Source organism: Schistocerca americana, chromosome 7 (genome assembly GCF_021461395.2).
Source record: "Schistocerca americana isolate TAMUIC-IGC-003095 chromosome 7, iqSchAmer2.1, whole genome shotgun sequence".
NCBI lineage: Eukaryota > Metazoa > Arthropoda > Insecta > Orthoptera > Acrididae > Schistocerca > Schistocerca americana.
Window position 1 is genome coordinate 66740416 of NC_060125.1, and position 20622 is coordinate 66761037.

At 40.3% G+C, this 20622-nt stretch overlaps 1 protein-coding gene across 1 annotated transcript in view; it reads right to left on the reverse strand.

The window, feature by feature from the left end:
* Positions 1-424: 424 nt before the first annotated feature.
* LOC124622626 (myrosinase 1-like) overlaps positions 425-20622 on the reverse strand; it is a 46940-nt gene continuing 26742 nt past the window's right edge. The window contains exons 8-11 of the mRNA XM_047148394.1: positions 20348-20463; positions 4852-4986; positions 4658-4764; positions 425-629 (exon numbers count right to left, since the gene is read on the reverse strand). Coding sequence (XP_047004350.1) covers positions 491-629; positions 4658-4764; positions 4852-4986; positions 20348-20463 — 497 coding nt within the window. The 3' untranslated portion in view covers positions 425-490. The remainder of the gene's footprint in view (positions 630-4657; positions 4765-4851; positions 4987-20347; positions 20464-20622) is intronic.

Consider the following 20622-nt stretch of genomic DNA (forward strand, 5'->3'; position numbering starts at 1 on the left):
CAAAGTGTGAAAATATTTTTTTGGCGTCCACCTTCATATTGAGAAAAGACATCATCATAAAATAAGAGAAATCAGAGCCCGCATGGAAATTTTTGAGTGTTTGATCTTTTCCGCGCACTTCTCGAGAGTGGAACGGTAGAGGGGTAGCTTGCAGGTGGTTCGATGAACCCTCCGTCAAGCGCTTATTTGTGAACTGTTGAGTAATGATGTACATGTAGATATACATGAATAAAAACCTAGATAGCCTCTAAATTATATATGAAGGGTCACTTGTTAAGGTATCAAGATACCTTCACGAGTTATCATGTCATTGTTTTTGTCATAATTTGTAATATGGATGATGCAAAGGGAACAAAGGAAAGTAAAAATTAGCTGTGACTTAGGCTAATAGACTCATTAGTACTGAAAGTAAGAACTTAAACAATTGACAGTGTTAGCCAGTCATTTATTTCACCATTACAGACAGTCACGTAAAGTGGTAGAAACAAGTTCAGACAAGACTGTAGCGGAAGTACTCTTGAGGCACCTCTCTGCTCTCGTAGATCTGCGATATGACACCTGCAGAAGCCTTTGGCGTCCTGGTTCTGTTCGGGCTGTCGAAATCCACCTCGTACAGCCCCATTTTTACTCTGGAAAGAAATAAAATTAGTAAGAACAAGCTAAGACATATTCGCGAATAAAAACAGAGATCCGGGAGGTGTAGAATTCCTTTATGTCATTCTGATTGCTGATCAGAATCTTCTTTCTCTCCTTTGATACGGATTATGGTCAGTGGAGACCATTTTCAGATATTTTTAAAACATATCTAAATACGATAAAGCCAGGGTGTCATAATCAAACATACGAACAAAATCAGCTGAAATAAACGAAAAAATGAAAGGAAAAATGTAAAATATACAAATGAAACGTGATGATACAAAATATCATTTACCACAGATTTGTTAATCAGTATGAGGAAGAGTGTGTAACAACAGAGGAAAGGCAGTTGAAGAGACAACGAGAGGAAATCCAGTCTCCACACGAGACAAAAAGAAACAGAAAATGAAAGAGGTGAGGAGAGTCTTGATAGTGAAACCGCTGTACTGGTTTCTCTACAGCTACGGTTATACGTAGACCTACTGTCCGCAAGCCGATGCACATTGCATAGTGGAGGGTACTTTGAATCAAAATTAGTGATCTTCTTTCCTATTCTACTCGTGTCTGCCTACGTCACTTAAACTCTCTTTAGCTTGTTCTCATCATCCCTAAGCGAGATATACCATACTGTCAGCACAATGCTCACCCGGTCTTCCTACAGTACCTGGTCTCTACAGTTACGCAACAAGTTTTCTTCAGAAGTAAGTCGACTTTCTTCCAAAGTTCCCATGTAAGTTCCCTGGGCATCTCTGTTATGTTTTCATATGAGGTGTACAGACGTGTTACAATCCTAACGGCGTGTCGCTGAGTTTGTCTGCTGTCTGTAGTCTTACCTGCTTGATAACGAGTCCAAACGCTGGTTCCAAACTATAGAACTGCTCCAACTAACGAATTCATTTATAGACGAACTGCATTTCCATAGGATCCTTCCAAAAGTGCACTGTTCGAATTTGGTAATACTGCTTTTACGCGCTCGTCCAAAATCACCCCGTTTGATTATAACACTCAGAAATATTTATGTAATGTGACGTATTCAAGATGTTCACTGCTGACCTTGTAATCGGCTGCTACCACGTTCTTTGTCCTTGTTCACTGCCAGATAACAACAATTTATCTGCGGTATGATGATAACGAAATTAAACTGATAAGGCAGAGAGCTCTGATTTCGTCTAAAACGAAGCGTGTTTTTATCAGACACAACTCACTGTATACATCCTTAGTGACACCTGTTCGTGAAATAGCTATGCAACAGCTGTTGTTGATACCACCATTATTTTTCGACTTTTGGAAAGATCAGTATATCAGTTGCTTTCCCGAAAAGCTTCACATTATTTTGTACACAGTATGTTATATTTCAAGCTTAAATTTATGAAAAGCAATTACTTTATAAAAAATTTTAGTTCGGATTTTGTAATGGATAAGTACTAGTTCATAATGCACAGTTAAAATTATTTTTTTTAGAAATATTTGCACACCTGAAAGTTATATTATTAATTACGCAATCCTGTACTGTTTACTGTGCTTATTTCTGGATTCATTTATGAAATAATAATCGAAATTAAAGCTAGTAGAAATCCATTTGTTACGAAAAATTGTAAACCCTTTGGAATCTGATTGTTTCTGCAGAGTGTGAGAGTTGTAAGCGTGCCTCTGAAGTGATCGGACGTATTTTTGTGCGAACAATGTAATTTTGGCTTTGTTAATGTGAAAAATCAAAATACTGTATGATATACCATTCAGTGTGACGAATCACGCTATAAACTGTGTCCCTCCGTTGGAGGACTTTTTTTGGTGAATTCGTGGAAAGCGATACATACCAACATGCATAGAGCCAACAGGAAAAATTAGATGGGTAGATCACATAAGTAATGAGGAGGTATTGAATAGAATTGGGGAGAAGAGGAGTTTGTGGCACAACTTGACAAGAAGAAGGGATCGGTTGGTAGGGCATATTCTGAGGCATCAAGGGATCACAAATTTAGCATTGGAGGGCAGCGTTGAGGGATAAAAATCGCAGAGGGAGACCAAGAGATGAATACACTAAGCAGATTCAAAAGGATGTCGGTTGCAGTAAGTACTGGGAGATAAAGAAGCTTGCACAGGATAGAGTAGCATGGAGAGCTGCATCAAATCAGTCTCAGGACTGAAGACCAGAACAATACTAAAATGTGAGAAAATATATTTACGTAAAAAATGCTGCAACCACAACCTTCTGTTTCGTGCAAACCAGCCGTGAGAACCTGACGTGATATTTTCAGCCTCAAGAATCAGACCGTTAGACAAGAAGATCTGGAGCCATCTCAACATGAGAAGCTAAGTAAACTTGAAAGTTTATTGTAATCTTCGCTCCTCTCAAATCTTCATATAAGACTTTAATGTGGACAATATATGGTCGTAGGAAGGAGGATGGAGATTACATAGTTACAGTATCTGATCAAAAGTGTCCAGACAACCGTATGAAATGAGTGGTTGGTCACTACATGTCACGTGAGGGGGAGCCGCACTCATACATGGAGGCAGGAAGGGTTGCGTTGTTAGTCGAGAAACAGCCACAGCCGGATTGGTCGGTCAGAAGGCCTCAGTGACCCAGAACATAAACTAGTCACTGGGCGTCACCAGAGCAACATATCCATCGGCGACATTTAAACCCTTCTAAAGCTCATCAAGTGAACTATTGGTGATATGACAGTGAAGTGGAATGTGGAAGGAACCACCAAAGCTAAACCAATACCAGACAGACCTCTTATACTGATGGACCGTAGATCATTGCACAGGTTGGCTGTAAAAAATGGATGAAATCAGCTAGAAGAATCATTCGTGAGTACAGAAGTGCTACCAGCTGACCAACAACGACAATGTGCGTAGAGAGTTAAAGAAAGTTGGGTATTATGGTCGAGCAAACTGCTCACATGTCACTTGTCTCTGTAGTCAATGTTATGAGACGCCTGAAGTGGTGTAAAGAGTAACGCTACTGGTCAATGCGTGGCTCGAATCGAGTGATCCGGAGTGACCTATGACGCTATAAAGTGTGTCCCTCCGTTGGAGGATTTTTTTGGTGAATTCGTGGAAAGCGATACCTACCATCATGCATAGTGCCAACAGTAAAGTGGGGAGGAGGTGGTGGTACAGTATGGGGGTGCCTTTCGTGGTCAAGGTGTGGTCCCCTTGCTGCACTTAAGAAAACGACAAATGCGGAAGAAAAAATTCCGGAACGATGACTGTACCAGCATGACAACCAACCCTGTCATAAAGCAGCAATGAGTTGCTGTCAGTAACATTCCTAAAACAGACTGTCCCGCTCAGAATACCGACTCGCAGCAAATGCAGCACCTTTGGCATAAGTTAGAATATCGCCTTTGTTACAGAATCTGCGTCCAACACGAATACATTTTCTGGTTTCTGCTCTTGAATAGAATGGTCTGCCATTCCTCCACAGACATCATACATCTCATTGAATGTGTCCCCAGTTGGGTTCAAACCGACATGAAGACGCAGGGTGGACATACTCAACGATAATGCCCAGTAGTAGGCGTCCAGGTACTGTTGATTATATAGTGTATGCACAGGCGTAGCTGAACTGCTGTGTATGCCAGATCTTGGGCTCTAATTATGTCTCGGTATGTCATAATAGGGTATACATATTGCCAACTATTGATTAAGATGCTTTTGAAGCAATCAGCGGGTGTGGAAAACACCGATTCGGTTCCGCCCTAATCGAACATGTAAGAGAAAAAGATAATAAGCGAGAGTTAGTCAGCTCAAGAACCTTGAAATCCGAAGAATTCTGTACTGCTGATAATATCCCAGTCAAATGATGAGTTTTGATTCTCGTTCACACTCAATAGTATGTACCGTGGACGAGAGAGAGTTCTTTGCAAGACCTAGAACAATAGTTTTAGCAATGCCTATGTTTATCATTGCTTATTGCCGAAGAAAATTCTTCAGATGGCTAAAACACTACTGCTGTTTCCAAATTTCCATTATGAGCAAATGCAAAGGAAAAAAATGCGTAAGCACTCACGTGAATCCATTGTTCCATTCCAGGTTGTCCATAAGACTCCATGCAGTGTAGCCGATTACTGGTATGCCGTCTGTGTTGGTAGCTTGTAGAAGAGCCGTTAAGTAAGACTGTAATGTACATCCAACATATTTAAAATGCACATTTTACGGAGGTAAACTGCTAATGTTAACTGCGACAGAAGGTAATGAACTCACCGTATAGTAATCGATTCTGTCGGTGTCATTGAGACCTCCAGAATTTCCCAGGCCGTTTTCTGTCACAAAGATTGGATAACCTGGGTATTCGTTAGCGATCCAGTTCAGCAGGTTGCGGAATCCCCATGGATATTGCTGGAAACGTAGAAAATGAAGCCTCATTTAACATAAATATGAACATGAGCGAAGCGGTTCTGAAATGGTAAGACCCCTAGACAAAAAATTTGTCGTCCCACAGCGCATACACAGATGATTTTTTAAACCTTCACACGTGACGCAGCGGTCGAGTCACGCGCTCAAACCGCACGCGCACTGCCTCTACTTTTTTTATCCGAGTACACAGTAGTAGCGACCAGCGGGACATTTATGTTTCAAGCGCCCAATGTATGTAAACATGCATAAACGTAAGAACCTGAGAGAGTGGCAAAGAGGGGCAATCTGTTTGGCCGTGCCCAAATCCGTACGTTGTGTCAAGTTGCTGGATCTGTTGGTGCTTCGCGGTGGACCGTTTATAACCAGCGGTGTTACACACGGGCCCACGAAACGCGACGTCAAAATTGTGGTCGGAAGAAGATCCTGAGTGGGAGGGAAAGGATACCCGTTTCACAGCTTGTGAATTAAAATCGCTTCCAAAACCGAGAGGAATTGCTGCAGTCGGTGAACGAAAGTCCATTCCTTGCTGTTAGCGAGAGGACATAGCGACGGGAACTGCATGCAGTGAACTTTTAGAGTCCGTCACCGTGCTCACGTCGGTGCATAAAGATAAAGTTCATCGGTCTGTAAGAATATGTGATTCATATTGTGAACACTCCTCCACACTATTACATCTCGGTTGGCCGGAAAAATAATCTGCCTTGGATCCCCCAAAAACTTCGTGGGACATATTGGAACACCGGCTAAAACGCCGAAATCAGCATTCTCGCAGTTTGGAGGAATTATACGATCAAATCCTCAGCGAATGGATTAGCTTGGATACGGCGTACCTACAAAACCTAACCAAATCCAGGCACTTATCTAGACCTGTGGCGAAATTACACGGTATTTAATGATGCTTGTAATGATCTCCTTAGAGGTGACTAATGTTTAGACCGGTAAAAAGATGGTTCAAATGGCTATGAGCGCTATGGGACTTAACATCTGAGGTCATCAGTCCCCTAGAACTTAGAACTACTTAAACCTAACTAACTTAAGGACATCACACGCATCCATGCCCGAGGCAGGATTCGAACCTGCGACCGTAGCGGTCGCGCGGTTCCAGACTGAAGCGCCTAGAACCGCTCGGCCACACCGGCCGGCTGACCGTTAAGATTATCAAATATTCGCCGTTTCACACCAAGTAGACTACGGTTACTAACTGAACTAATATAATAAATGCCATAGAAGTGTGGTCTCCTTCCCTTTTTATCCAATGGCACTGCCCGTTCTGTATGAAATAGGTAACAGCAGGGAGAAGCGAAATATAACAACAAACAAGACTAAAACCAGCGTCACCATGTCATTAGAAAACCACTGTTACAAAACCAACAATTTTTTTATCTGGCTACGTTTCTAAATTTATTTATAGTTTTTAATTTTCTGTTGTAGCTTATTATTATGGACTGCTATAAAGTGATTCTTGAGTTTCCTCAGATGTTAAGTTTTAGTGCACAAATCTTCAACTTTTTTCAGCGTCACTGTCCGGTTTTCTACCTAGACTCAGTTCCTTTGCAGTAAAATATCTCAATTATGACGCTTCACTGTACTTCGCTTGCAATCTGTAACCCATTATGCGCTTGGTATAATAGAGGTGAAACAGCAACTGTTGAAAAAAAAAAAAAAAAAAAAGGTTTAGTCGAGAAGAGTCTGTGGACTGTGACAGCAAGAATGGTATGAGAAGCCAGTATATCAGTCCATTTACGAGCCCCAGCCATCGTTGTAGATCCTCTTTGTAACGCAGTGATAAGCAGTGTTAATTTATACTCATTGATATTGATCATGACCCCGTTATAAACAGGTTCGACAATGCTGACTCGAACATGCCCCGACATTCTTTCCGACGTTTTATTTTTTGCCTACACGTACGATTTCCAGAAGAGGCTGTATGACCACTTAGATGCAAATGCTTGATAATGAAGATGAGGCTGAAATTGGATAACAGCAGATAAAAGAATTACATAAAGATTTGCGCTCAGGGGATACATTCCATCATGTAAGCAATATTTGCTCTATTGGAACCCAGTTATGAAGAAAGCGACTGAAGTAAATATAAAAATTAGTCGAAAATTGGCAAAACTGCCATATAAACATAGATACAAGACCTTGAAAAATGTCATAGGATAGCACATTGCATTGCATACCAGAATGTACAAGGCTCGTTATTGTGCACGTACTTATTACGTGGTAGAACGAAAGACGTAGCTAATCACAGTAAACTATCACACAGACCAACACGCACAGGAACATCACAAGCACGAGAATAACTAATACATTCAGATGCAGACACTCACGTAGAATCTGGGAACTTTCTCTTGGTTTGCATTAGTCACAAATTGAGATTCTATCATTAAGGTGTATCTCCCGTAATACTAGACGTAGAAGTAGGCCCAAGTCATGAAATTAAAGTGCGCAAAACAACACGCATTTTCATATACTAGAGAGCTCTCTAAATCATTAACTTTAGTTTGTAGATATTTTAGATTATGTTGAGGTTATGCTATAAGTGGTGGAAGAATAGATATGAACTATTTTAGCAAATCCTCTTATACTCTCGTTATCTTACACTGAAGTCGCGCTCAGCCTTCCTATGTAAAATTTATTGCAATCGTGACATTCGATACTATATATGCGTGGGTTTGTCTCTATCGGTAATTTTGTTCTTACTGAGTGAAGTCTGTGGCGGATATTGTTGTTCGTTCCATATGTGTATTGAATACTTGTGTTGTTCGTTAGTGCGTTTAATATGTGTGCTGTTGTGGCTAAATATGTTATAAATATATATATTGGTTAGTCCTTTTTTGGTGCTTCTGTGAATAACTTTATGACCTTGTGCATTACTTATTGGGCATGTGTTGTTTTTCTTTTGTATATTTGCATCAGTAATCTGGATAGAAACCGTTTTGTTATGCTATACATCGCAATGTGTCGCGTTCTTCTTGTATGGAAACATGGTTTAATGGTAGATTTTATACTCTGTTGGTCATGGCTTGGAAATATTGCTCCTTGTGCCTCTGGGTTGCGTACTTCCAAGCTGAGTCGACGAGGGAAAAGGGTCTCCGTGTGATCGTTTCCGAACGCAGTTGTAGATGGCATCGAGTCTGCATTGTTGCGTAAAGTCAAGCACCGGGACGCGAGTCGGAAACGAGAGAGCAGAGGGGGCTGTGAAGAAGACGTCAGCCAATTGCGCGCTGACCGACCCCTCTCCGTCCGCAGCTCGTGGTCGTGCGGTAGCGTTCCCACTTCCCGCGCCCGGGTTCCCGGGTTCGATTCCCGGCGGGGTCAGGGATTTTCTCTGTCTCGTGATGACTGTGTGTTGTGTGATGTCCTTAGGTTAGTTAGGTTTAGTTAGGTTTAAGTAGTTCTAAGTTCTAGGGGACTGATGACCACAGATGTTAAGTCCCATAGCGCTCAGAGCCATTTGAACCATTTTTGACCCCTCTCCAGGACGACAACGCGACGGCAGCGGCCTCTATGAGAAGAGGACACAAGCACCGAGTGCGACTGGTCGCGGCCCACTTCATCAGGAGCATCAAGGTTAGGTATTTCAAGGTTAGCGACATAGGAACTGCATACACCAAAGAATAATTTTGTCTGTAGCCCTTTGCTTACAACTCATCTGTGTAAATAAAAAGTTAAGTATTGTCATTATTTTCTGTAATAAAACTCATGAATATGATTTGCTTAAATTGTTATCTAGCGATCCGAGAAAGCAGGTTTTCTACATTCCCATACTTGACAACTAGGCAGGATTCAACATGCATGACATGCGAATTTTTTAGTGGACGTCAGCGCAGGACTTTAATCCTTGTACAGTGCAGTGGCGACTTGGGTATATCCCGCGAGTATCTGGAATAATGAATTTTACTTTTACTAATTACATAATGCTAGAACTTTATTATTATATTGGGGGATAGAACTATCTGGACTCCCGAATTTGAAACAGCATCTGGAACTCTGAATAATTTTTAGGTATGGTGAAGTGATTACTTGCTTATTTTTCTAGCTCCTTCACCTCGTAACGTTATCCGGATTTCAAACTAATAAACGTTACCTTAAGTAGCCAGCGTCCACAACCACCATCTCAAAATAAGATTCTATAGTCCTATATTAGAATTTCAGAAAGCAGTAGGAGAAATGGACTTGGAGGCAGCCACTTCGATCGTCATGGTGGAGGAAATTTTCAGCAGCGGTATATCCGCAGCGAGAGGAAGCACAGTGCAGATGCTGATCAGCAGACTTTGTACGACAGTCAAGGATTTATTTTGCAACCTCTCACAGTATCTGATGAAGTGCGGGAAGTGGTACAGTGGATGGCGATCCCTCCGTCGGATGTGGAAGTTAAGCCCGACTGCCCTAACCGTATAACCCGAAAGACAGTTCGATACGAAACACGAAACCGTTACATTTTTTCTTTTTTTTTTGTGGGAATACTTCTTGAATACTGTTTTCCGAGAACAGCAGTGCTGTAAGTAGGCTGTTTAGGTTCTAATATTGGTAACGCCACCGCCACGTAGCGCTCTGTATGAAAATCACTGGCTGTGCTGTGTGCAGTCTGTGGCTGGGTGGCATTGTTGGAATTTGCTATTGTAGTGTTGGGCAGTTGGATGTGAACAGCGCGTAGCGTTGCGCAGTTGGAGGTGAGCCGCCAGCAGTGGTGGATGTATGGAGAGAGATGGCGGAGTTTTGAGAGCGGATGATCTGGACGTGTGTCCATCAGAGACAGTAAATTTGTAAGACTGAATGGCATGAACTGCTATATATTATGACCTTTGAACACTAGTAAGGTAAATACATTGTTTGTTCTCTATCAAAATCTTTCATCTGCTAACTATGCCTATCAGTAGTTAGTGCCTTCAGTAGTTAGAATCTTTTATTTAGCTGGCAGTATTGGCGCTCGCTGTATTGCAGTAGTTCGAGTAATGAAGATGTTTGTGAGGTAAATGATTTGTGAAAGGTATAGGTTAATGTTAGTCAGGGCCATTCTTTTGTAGGGATTTTTGAAAGTCAGATTGCGTTGCGCTAAAAAATATTGTGTGTCAGTTTAAGCACAGTCGTGTATAATTTTTCTAAGGGGATGTTTCATATGTCGACCCTTAGCCGAGGATACCTCACTGGAATCTTCTGATTTTTTCTTGTAGTTTGTGTAATTAGTGTAGCCTTTGTTTATTGCTAGCGCGCAATTGTAGAGAAAATCTCCTTTGTAGTTGCAGTCTTTCATTGTTGTACAGTAAAACAGTTGTGGCATGCATGTAGATTTGCACCAAGTATTTCACAGCTGCGCTTGCAATTGACGAGATATTTTCAATGCTATGTTAATGTGTTTTCTTATTTTGCTCTTCACATTGTGCTTTTCTGTCTTATCATGTGAAATATTGTGACAATAATGGCGTGTGATAAACGTAATACTAGGCTCCAAAGTAAATTGAGAAATAACAGTGAAGACGAAAGCAGTGTGTTAGCGCCGCGGAGGAATGAGTTAACTAATGCTCAAATTAGGAATTTGGTAATTGTGCATAGGGAAATGGAGCGGGCTGCAAATAATGGTGTAGGCAGTGAAACTATTAGTGAGCAGGGAAGCATTATCGATCGATCGGTCGGCAACAGCTCGCCTCAGGAATCCGAAATGACAGGACACAATCTTGCAGATACTGTAGATTCAGGTTTTGCGTCCTCACCGTTTTCTCAAATAAGTCAAGACACATTTTCTGCTTGTCAAAATGTGAATGTTGCCGGTGCAAATGCACTGCCCAAAAGCATAGAGGAACACATTCCAGACACTAATACGTTATTATTGCAATTAATGCAACAAATGAAACAAAATCAGAGACAAACACAGCAAAAGCTTCAAAAGTTAGACACAATGGAACAAAATCAGAGACAAACACAGCAAAAGCTTCAGAAGTTAGACACAATGTAACAAAATCTTCAAAAGTTAGACACCACACTTGAACAAACACGTGAAGATTTAACTACTGAGTTACATAACATTGAATCGAAATGTCAAAAAGTCTCTAGTGACGTAAAAACACAAATTTGTGAGCATTTTCAACCTATTTTTTCGCGACATGAAAATACATTACAGAATCATGAAGTAGCCATAAAAGAACTGCAAACTATTGTTCATGAAAATCATGACACCTTGCAAGCTAAGATTGACTCAGTTGCATCTACCAATTCGGTTACGCAACTTGCAAAAACTCAAGAAAACTTAAAGGACACAGTAGATACGATTTCAACACAAATGGACAGTCTGAAACTTGGTTCAGAGAAACACACTGAGGAAATAAGTTCACAATCGGAGAAAGTAGCCGAACTTTCGGATCAGTTCACTAACTTATCTACAAAGGTGGATGATGATCTGAATGACACAAGACTTGTAGCCTTCACTGACACAGAAGAGTACGAACAAATTAGGAAATTCAAACAAAATCAGAATCAAATTAATACGCAACACCAAAGAGAAATTCGGGAAGTACAAGATCAGTTGACACAGGTAATACAAGAATTACATATTTCAGAGGACACTCGCGCTCCAACACGGGAAGAGGGACTTGAAAATACGGAAAAGCCACAAAATAATAACACAGGGCATTTCGGAAATTATGAAAGAAATTGGCAAGGTACCCCGAATTTTGAAATGGAACCGCCGAAACGACGTAACAATGACCGACATGCGACTCGCCGACATGATGATTTTGACTATAAGCTGTTTATTACTACACGTAAATTCAAAACATTTAAGAATTCCGGCAACGACATTCATCCACAAGCGTGGCTTCATCAATTCTCTCATTGTTTTCCTCCCAACTGGCCATTGGAGCACAGGTTAGAATTTATGTGTGGCTATTTAGAGAATAAACCAGCTGTAAGTATGCGATCGGTCATTCACGATTGCCACAGTGAAGGAGAATTTTATCATGCCTTCCTCTCAGCATATTGGTCTCAAGCTACACAAGACCGAGTAAAACATAGCATCATAATGATGAAACATTTCGAACAATCTGAATTTTCCAGTCTTGTGAAATATTTTGAGGACATGTTGCACAAGAAACAGTACCCGTCAAACCCATACAGCCCCTCAGATTCATCCGCATTTCCTTAATCAAATTGCCTGAACATTTACGACACATTATTTTGGCAGGACTTGCAAAGACGACATTGAAGCTTTTCATGGACTGTTACAAGAATTGGAAATTGACACTGACAATCGCGGAACGCGAAAACAGGAGCACAACAACTACAGGTGGCATCCGTCACAATTCCACGATGACAGAAATAATAAATGGACATGACAAGGCTATTCTTACAACGCAAATCGTGACCAAAACAGACACCACCCATACGACAACCGTTGGCAGACTAGTAATAATTACAGGGAAAGATCACCTCTCTGCGGTAATGACTATCACAGAGACAATCAGAGAAACAGACAATACGGGAACCAAAATAATTATTATCAAGGGCGACAGAATAACTTCAGACGCAACGGTCCAGCGCACAGTTACGATTCAAGGAGAAATTCTCCACCACTTAACCGACAAGAAAGAAACTACAGAAACTACCGACGTGATGACAGACGATATAATCATAACGACAGACCTGAATTTCATCAGAGCTGGCGGGATTCAAACAGGGCTGGGCCCTCTTGCCAAGGTGAATTTGTAAAAGTTAGGTCTCCTAATCCCAATAACGACGCACTCCAACAAAGAGATAGCAGACAATGACTCGCACCACAGGCAGCCACGTGCGCCGGCTGGCTCAGAGAAAATTAACATAGAAGCTAACCTTGAGAAAAATTTGAGCATTCTTTAACGATGTACCATATACCACATGATAATTCTGTTGAAGCTGGAGCTCTGCTTAGTAGGTAGAGTAAAGGCTTGCACCACATTTCACATGTAAAACCGTTTATTGAAAGATAATCTGCTTTTCAACTTTGTCTTTGCCATAAGACCTTTCACTTCACATTTCTATTTGTCGCACTTAGAAACTGTTAACATGCAACTATGTTTTAAAATAAACTATCCAGTCAAGAACCAAGAGAACTTATTTAAACAGAAATGACGAATGCATTGTTATAGTGAACAGACGACACAGTGTTGTTATTTCTACATTTTTGTTTGTTAGTTGCATGATCACGTAACAACTATAAGGATCACATACTTAGAACATATACCGGCACTGCTAATGAGATTTTCATGCAACATTTTGGTTTACTTGAAAAGACATTCTTTATTTGAAGTACTTTCTGTGGGATGAAAGATGACTTAGCATTTGTTTTCTTTGACAGCTAGACGATTATATCACGATGCTACTAATATGTGACACAATTTACATTGCCGCTTTTTCGCTGTATCTGTTTTATATCTGCGCAGTTTTTCTCTATCATTGTGGAAAGTAAAACATGTTTTAGTAGTAACTTTTGTGGTATAGCTACAATGTGACAGCCTTTTTCGTACCACAACAATACGTTACAGTGTAGTACTTTCTTGATCACGGTACTGTACGATATAACTGCCATATCTATACGCATAGCATTTCGCTTTTGTTTATTACAAGGTAAGTACAGTGACTTCCATAGAACTTTGCTTACGGACGACGATAATTACGACACTTGGCACATTTTTTACCCTTAAATAATGACAGAGATTATGTTACAACAAGACGCACAGTTTAGCGCTGCAGTACATGTATTTGAGTGATTAATTTTGTACTTAAAACATTTATTTTTAAAGATATTTGAAGTACAATGATACAAAGGTTTTCCGTGACACATTTCATACGATTGCTGTAATCTGTAACACCTGAAGGTGTAATTACATTCATCCTCAGGGGGGTACACGCTTACTTTGTGTACCATGTGTCTGGCAAGCACAAGGAGCCCTAACTAATATGGTATTTGCTTATACAACTTTACACATCGGTACCATATTTCTGTAAGACAGAATTACACAGCTATCTGATCATTTAACTGAGAGAGACAAACATTTATTTTACTACATCAGTGACAGATGTTTACGCAGTTACACAGTTGGATAACTTCACACTTATGATATTGTATTTTGTCTGTACTGTGTGAACTGTTCATATTTTGTGGAACCATTGCGATACTATGAGAGCTTTGAATGATGTATTTCGTATGGGATCATGATTTTAAAATACGTTTGAGGTAGATGACACTATTGAAATGAGCAGAGAATTTTCTTTAGGTTTTGAAATTATTGGAGGAAGCTACGACGATTTTGAGATTTGACTGAGGTGTTACGATGTTATTATTACGATGACGATGTGTATTATGCTGTTGAGGTATGTTTATGATCAATAAGCTGATGCTATATGAGGAATTTGATTATGCTACATATTTATTATGATGAAATATTGAAGAAGTGTCTACGAATATGTATATGTGTAATAAAGTAAGGAATAATGAGTAGTGGTTAGGGACTCTGCTTTGTGAAAAAAGATGTTGGAAACCGAGAATCGTACTTTAAGAGTTATGTAATGTGCGTATATGCGTGAATGTATCACAATGACGGCAAAAATTTTTTGGACACTGTTATATTTACAGGATTTTGTTTCTACACATTCTCGACCTGTGAAATTTTTATATGAGACTGTCACTGTAGCGGTAACTGCTGTCGTACATATTTCGTTAAGAAAGGTAAGTGAACTTGACGTAATGCGTTTTGGGCACCCAGCTTAGAGATAGTCGTCTGGAAAAAGAAAGCCATTAGGTGAAAAAAAAGGGGCCATTATCCTCGCTATTAACATTTCTTTGTAGAAAGCATCGCAAATATGACACGCTCAAACTTGAAAACATATGATTACACTGTGGAGCTCTTAATTTATGATATTTACCAAAATGCCTAATGAAATGATGAGAAACATTTTACATCTATTGTCTTTCTAGTTGAGAGATTGCTCATTTTGATTAATATCTAGTTTCTAGCTGCAGCAGCATTGGTTAAAATAAAATTTAATGGATGTACTAATATATATATTTTATACCTACAGATCCAGTAAATAATAATTTTATGATCTACTTCCAAAAGAACGAGGAAGCACAAAGAGACATTTCCCTTCACAGGAATTACATAGATAATTTTTGTCAATGACTTGGTAACTTTTTTGGTACAGTAAGTCAAGGTGATGCATCACTCTAGTGTTAAGATGTGAAATAGGTATTAGACATGGCCATGTTTACTGTAATATGTTTTCTGCCTGAGCTTTGTCATGTTTAGGTATAAGTTATAGCATTTGCTGCTGCTGTTTGCCAGGCATAGTGTTACTGAATTTGACTTTGTATTACTCTGTTTAGCTAGTTTTACCACTGATTTATTTTTCTTGTTGCTGCACATTGGCTCATATTTGTTGTAATGTGGCATTTGCTCTGCTAATTTAGATATACCACTGCTTGCTTTGCCAATTTGCATTTTTTGTCATTGCTGTTTGTGTTAATGGTTTTGTACTGCTGAATTGCCTTGTCCCTTAGTATATATATATCTGAGCTCAGTAGATTTAAGTTAGCTGAAGAGGGGATAGGCTATATAAGAAACTAACTATGGAGAATAGTGAAAGAATGCATTGAGAAGTTATATGAAAAAGATTTGGGCCAAAATGAGTATTTTACACGGAGAAGTAATTATTTTGAAAGAAATATGAATAGAATACAGAAAACAGGTATAGATAGGACTTTTTGGGAATAATGATGAATGAAGGGAGATCTCCAAGAGGTAAAGAAAGTTTTGTTTGCAAAATACTGCAGTAAAAAAAACCCTGTCCTTTCCTTTTGTATTATTTCGCTATGTGTTTGTGTACCCTTGTGTATTTGTGTTACTCCTGTTTTATATGTTTATCTGATAAGACTTATGTTGTAGAATTTTTCTAATACGCAGCTACATTCACTATGATGAGGAATACTGTTATCCTCAAATATAATTTGCATTAATAACATGTTATTTACTTTGTTAAGATGTTTAGACATTATTTATTCTGTTCTGTTTCAATGCTCTTGTGTAAAATTAATGTTTCGAAAACTATTCTCATTATTTTATTTATTTTCTTATGTAATTATTCTTGTAACACTGATTTACATGTTTATTTCTATTCTTTTGTAAAGCCTGTATTACTACAAATGTTATCTGTACTATTCTGTTCTTTAATGATGTATTTTGTACCTTTGTAGTTGTATTCTTATGATGTAAATTTATAATTGTATAGACACCAGTTCTTCAAATTAAGTTTCATTTCAGTGCACACGTTTCTGTTCGTCATAGTATATGCACAATGTGTAAAAAAAAGGGACTGTTAGTGTTTGCACTTGTGTTAATAATTAAGCAAGGGACTGGTTAACAGCACTGCTGGTTCTAAGGTCAACTCCAAATACTTTGTGAGTGCAGAAGTGGTGGTTTATGGACTTGCTATATTGTCCGCAAGACTCTTCGATGGTGATTGTCACCTGCACAGTCGCAACAGATGGCTGCTGGCCGTCTCTACTAGAACTACAGTGGGTCTGCATATTTTGGTGGCCACCAATACCATAATCTCTACCAGGACTACAATGGGTCTGCTCAGTGATGATCTACCTACCAATATTCTTCAAAACTTCGACTGACTCTGCTGTGGGTTTGCTCTGTTGTGTCCCATTACCTGTCTGCATGTCAAGAGTCAGCACTGTCTTTCCGTTGGAAGGACAACACTACTTCTTCAAGACTGCATGGAAATCCACTACTTCCGTACGCATTTTCTTTTACTGCTCAGTCTTTGAGAAAAACACTGCAATTTTACTGTGATGAACGATCAGGACTGTCTTTATGGACTGTGAGAAAATTCTATCTTATGACCAACATTGTATCAGTAAGTGTGTGCATTTGATTTCTTTGTCATTGTAATTGTGAAAAAATTTTAACAAATATGTATTGGCCAGTGCCCAAAACAATTTGTAAAATTTTTGTGGGGATTATGGGGGTTATGTAAGTAGGGTATTGAGGTTCTTATATTGGTAACGCCACCGCCACGTAGTGCTCTGTATGAAAATCACTGGCTGTGTTGTGTGCAGTCTATGGCTGGGTGGCATTGTAATATCCGCTATTGTTGTGTTGGGCAGTTGGATGTTAACAGCGCGTAGCGTTGCGCAGTTGGAGATGAGCCGCCAGCAGTGGTGGATGTGGGGAGAGAGATGGCGGAGTTTTGAGAGCGGATGATCTGGACGTGTGTCCATCAGAGACAGTAAATATGTAAGACTGAATGACATGAAGTGCTATATATTATGACCTTTGAACAATAGTAAGGTAAATACATTGTTTGCTATCTATCAAAATCTTTCATTTGCTAACTATGCCTATCAGTAGTTAGTGCCTTCAGTAGTTAGAATCTTTTATTTAGCTGGCAGTATTGGCGCTCGGTGTATTGCAGTAGTTCGAGTAACGAAGATTTTTGTGAGGTAAGTGATTTGTGAAAGGTATAGGTTAATGTTAGTCAGGGCCATTCTTTTGTAGGGATTTTTGAAAGTCAGATTGCGTTGCGCTAAAAATATTGTGTGTCAGTTTAGTGTTGATCAGAATAGGTAAAGAGCGACGTTCAGTTCTGCTCAGCTGTTTGAAAATCAAATAATGTAAGAGGTTTATCAGCACAGTAATTCATTAATTTTTCTAAGGGGACGTTTCAGTGCCACCACGGGTATCTCCGCACAGTTTTTTCACACAGACTGGCATGCATTTATTCATGTTTATTCTAACCAAAAGAAGTCTCCGAGTCCGCAGCTCGTGGTTGTGCAGTAGCGTTCTCGCTTCGCACGCCCGGGTTCCCGGGTTCGATTCCCGGCGGGGTCACGGATTTTCTCTGCCTCGTGATGGCTGGGTGTTGTGTGATGTCCTTAGGTTAGTTAGGTTTAATTAGTTCTAAGTTCTAGGGGACTGATGACCATAGATGTTAAGTCCCAAAGTGCTCAGAGCCATTTGAACCATTTTTGATGTCTCCGAACAGTAGACTACCCCGTTCCCTCTTATCTTAAAACACAGCAGGTCCTCACAACGACATCATTTTTTTGTAACACTTCCGCGTTCGATAATTTTGTTATAAATGAAACCAAGGGTTTCACAGTTGTTTAGAGCGGTATGCACCGAAACAGTCCTTCAGCCGGACTCCAGAGGAACCGTCGCTTTGAACGGACGACCATACCGGAACACGTTTTGTAAATTTCATGAGACTAGGATTTTAGCCAAAGGCACTATTTGTCGTACGTGCTTGTATACAAGCAACTGAAAATTATGCACACTGTAATAAGTTTAACAGAAACGGAACTGAGTTAATAGCAAATAATTTTGGAAACCTACATTGCGCAACGAGAAGAATTCCAACGATTGAATACTTGCAACCGGTAACTGTGGTTAATTATTGACTATTATTAACTGAAAAGAACTCATCTGCCAACAGAATGCTTACGACATCATCCGAGTAGTCGTAGCGGGCAATGCAGGGTGGTCAGAAAATGTCGGAAACGCATGTAGGGATGCTGCAGGGCAGGCTGTACTGAGACATAAATATTAAGAAAAAAATTCGATACATTTTGTCCTTTCCCAGTGATTTAGAATTTAATTTAGCCAGTCAGGTCGTCGAGGACGCAAATTAAATTTCCAGCTGATCAAGCAAAGCACTTTGTGGGCAGCACAGCCCCAGGCAGGCTGCTCTAAGGCGAGCGCGCGACGCCCCGGCCGACTGATTTCAATGATAAATAACTCGGAAACGGCGCAAAATATCGAACTTTTTTGTCCATTTTTATGTCTCAGTACAACGTGCCCTGCAACATGCCAGCAACCGTTTCAGACATTTTTGTCGACCCTGTGTAGAGACAATATACGAAATTTCTGGCTTCTACTTGAGCTTTCTTCATATTTGCCAGTGTTTATCTCAGAAGTTCCTTGCAGACAAGGATGAACGAATGTGTATAGCTCCATGCCACGATACTTTAACACGGTACTGATTATTACTATTATTTTTATTTCAAAGTGAGTCTGACGATAGTACTCTACCAAAACGCATAACTTACAGCTAATGTGAACAAATAACGATCTAAACAATGCTTCCATTTTATAAAAATATGCTTATTGCTATATATACAAAATCCAATAAGGAATTTACTTTAAACTATGTGATCAAAAGTATCCGGACACTCCCCCAAAACATACGCTTTTCATAATAGGTGCAGTGTGGTGCCACCTGCTGCCAGGTACTCCACATCAGCGACCTCAGTACTCGAACGTGGTCACTTGTGTCATACGTCTCTACGAGAGATTTCCACACTCCTAAACATCCCTAGGTCCACTGTTTCCGATGTGATAGTGAAGTGGAAACATGAAAGGACACTAAGCAGCACAAAAGCGTACAGGCCGACCTCGTCTGTTGACTGACAGAGACTGCCGACAGTTGCAGAATGTCGTCATGTGTAATAGGTAGACATCTATTCAGACCATCACACAGGAATTCCAAACAGCATTAGGATCCACTACAAAGACAGTTAGGCTGGAGGTGAGCGTTTGCTCATAAGCCACACATCATTCCAGTAAATGCCAAACGACGCCTCGCTTGGTGTAAGGAGCGTAAACATTGGACGATTGAACAGTGGAGAAACGTTGTGTGGAGTGACGAATCACAGTAAACAATGTAGCGATCCGATGGCAGGGTGTGGGTACGGCGAGTGCCCGGTGAATGTCATCTTCCAGCATGTGTAGTGTCAACAGTAAAATTCGGAGGCGGTGGTGTTATGGTGTTTTGCGTGGCACTATCACACCACAGGCCTACATTCATGTTTTAAGCACATTCTTGCTTCCCACTGTCGAAGAGCAATTCGGGGATGGCGATTGCATCTTTCAACACGATCGAGCATCTCTTCATACATGGCAATTATATCCCTGTAATGGACTGGCCTGCACAGAGTCCTGACCTGAGGCCTATACAACTTCCTTGGGATGTTCTGGAACGCCGACATCGTGCCAGGTCTCACCGACCGACATCGATACCTCTCCTCCGTGCAGCACTCCGTGAAGAATGGGCTGCCAGTCCTCAAGAAATCTTCCAGCACCTGATTGAACGTATGCCTGCAAGAGTGGAAGCTGGACTAAGGCTAAGAGTGGACTAACACCGTATTCATTTCGAGCATTACCGATGGAGGGCGCCATGAACTTGTAAGTCATTTTCAGCCAGGTGTCCCGATACTTTTGATCGCATACTGTGCTTGATCTAACCTCAGTTAGAATTACTGAAAGTCGCACATCTGGCGGAAGGTCTTGTACAGCTTACTTACCCCACCGCCGACACTGATGACGCCCGAGTCTCTGCTCTTGGACGGAGATATTCCAGCTTCACCTGACGTTACGATACTCGTGAAATAATGATTCACTCCAAAGAAGTCGGATGAACCTACAACAGAGTTTTATTTCTGCTATGAATAAACATTTCGGAAGAGAGCGTTTCCTTGAGGGGTACACATATTAGCACTCAGTTAAAGTTAGAATCTATTTTCATTATGCTTAACACTCTGTGAGATAGTCTGCACTTTGTACCTGCACAGCGAGTGAA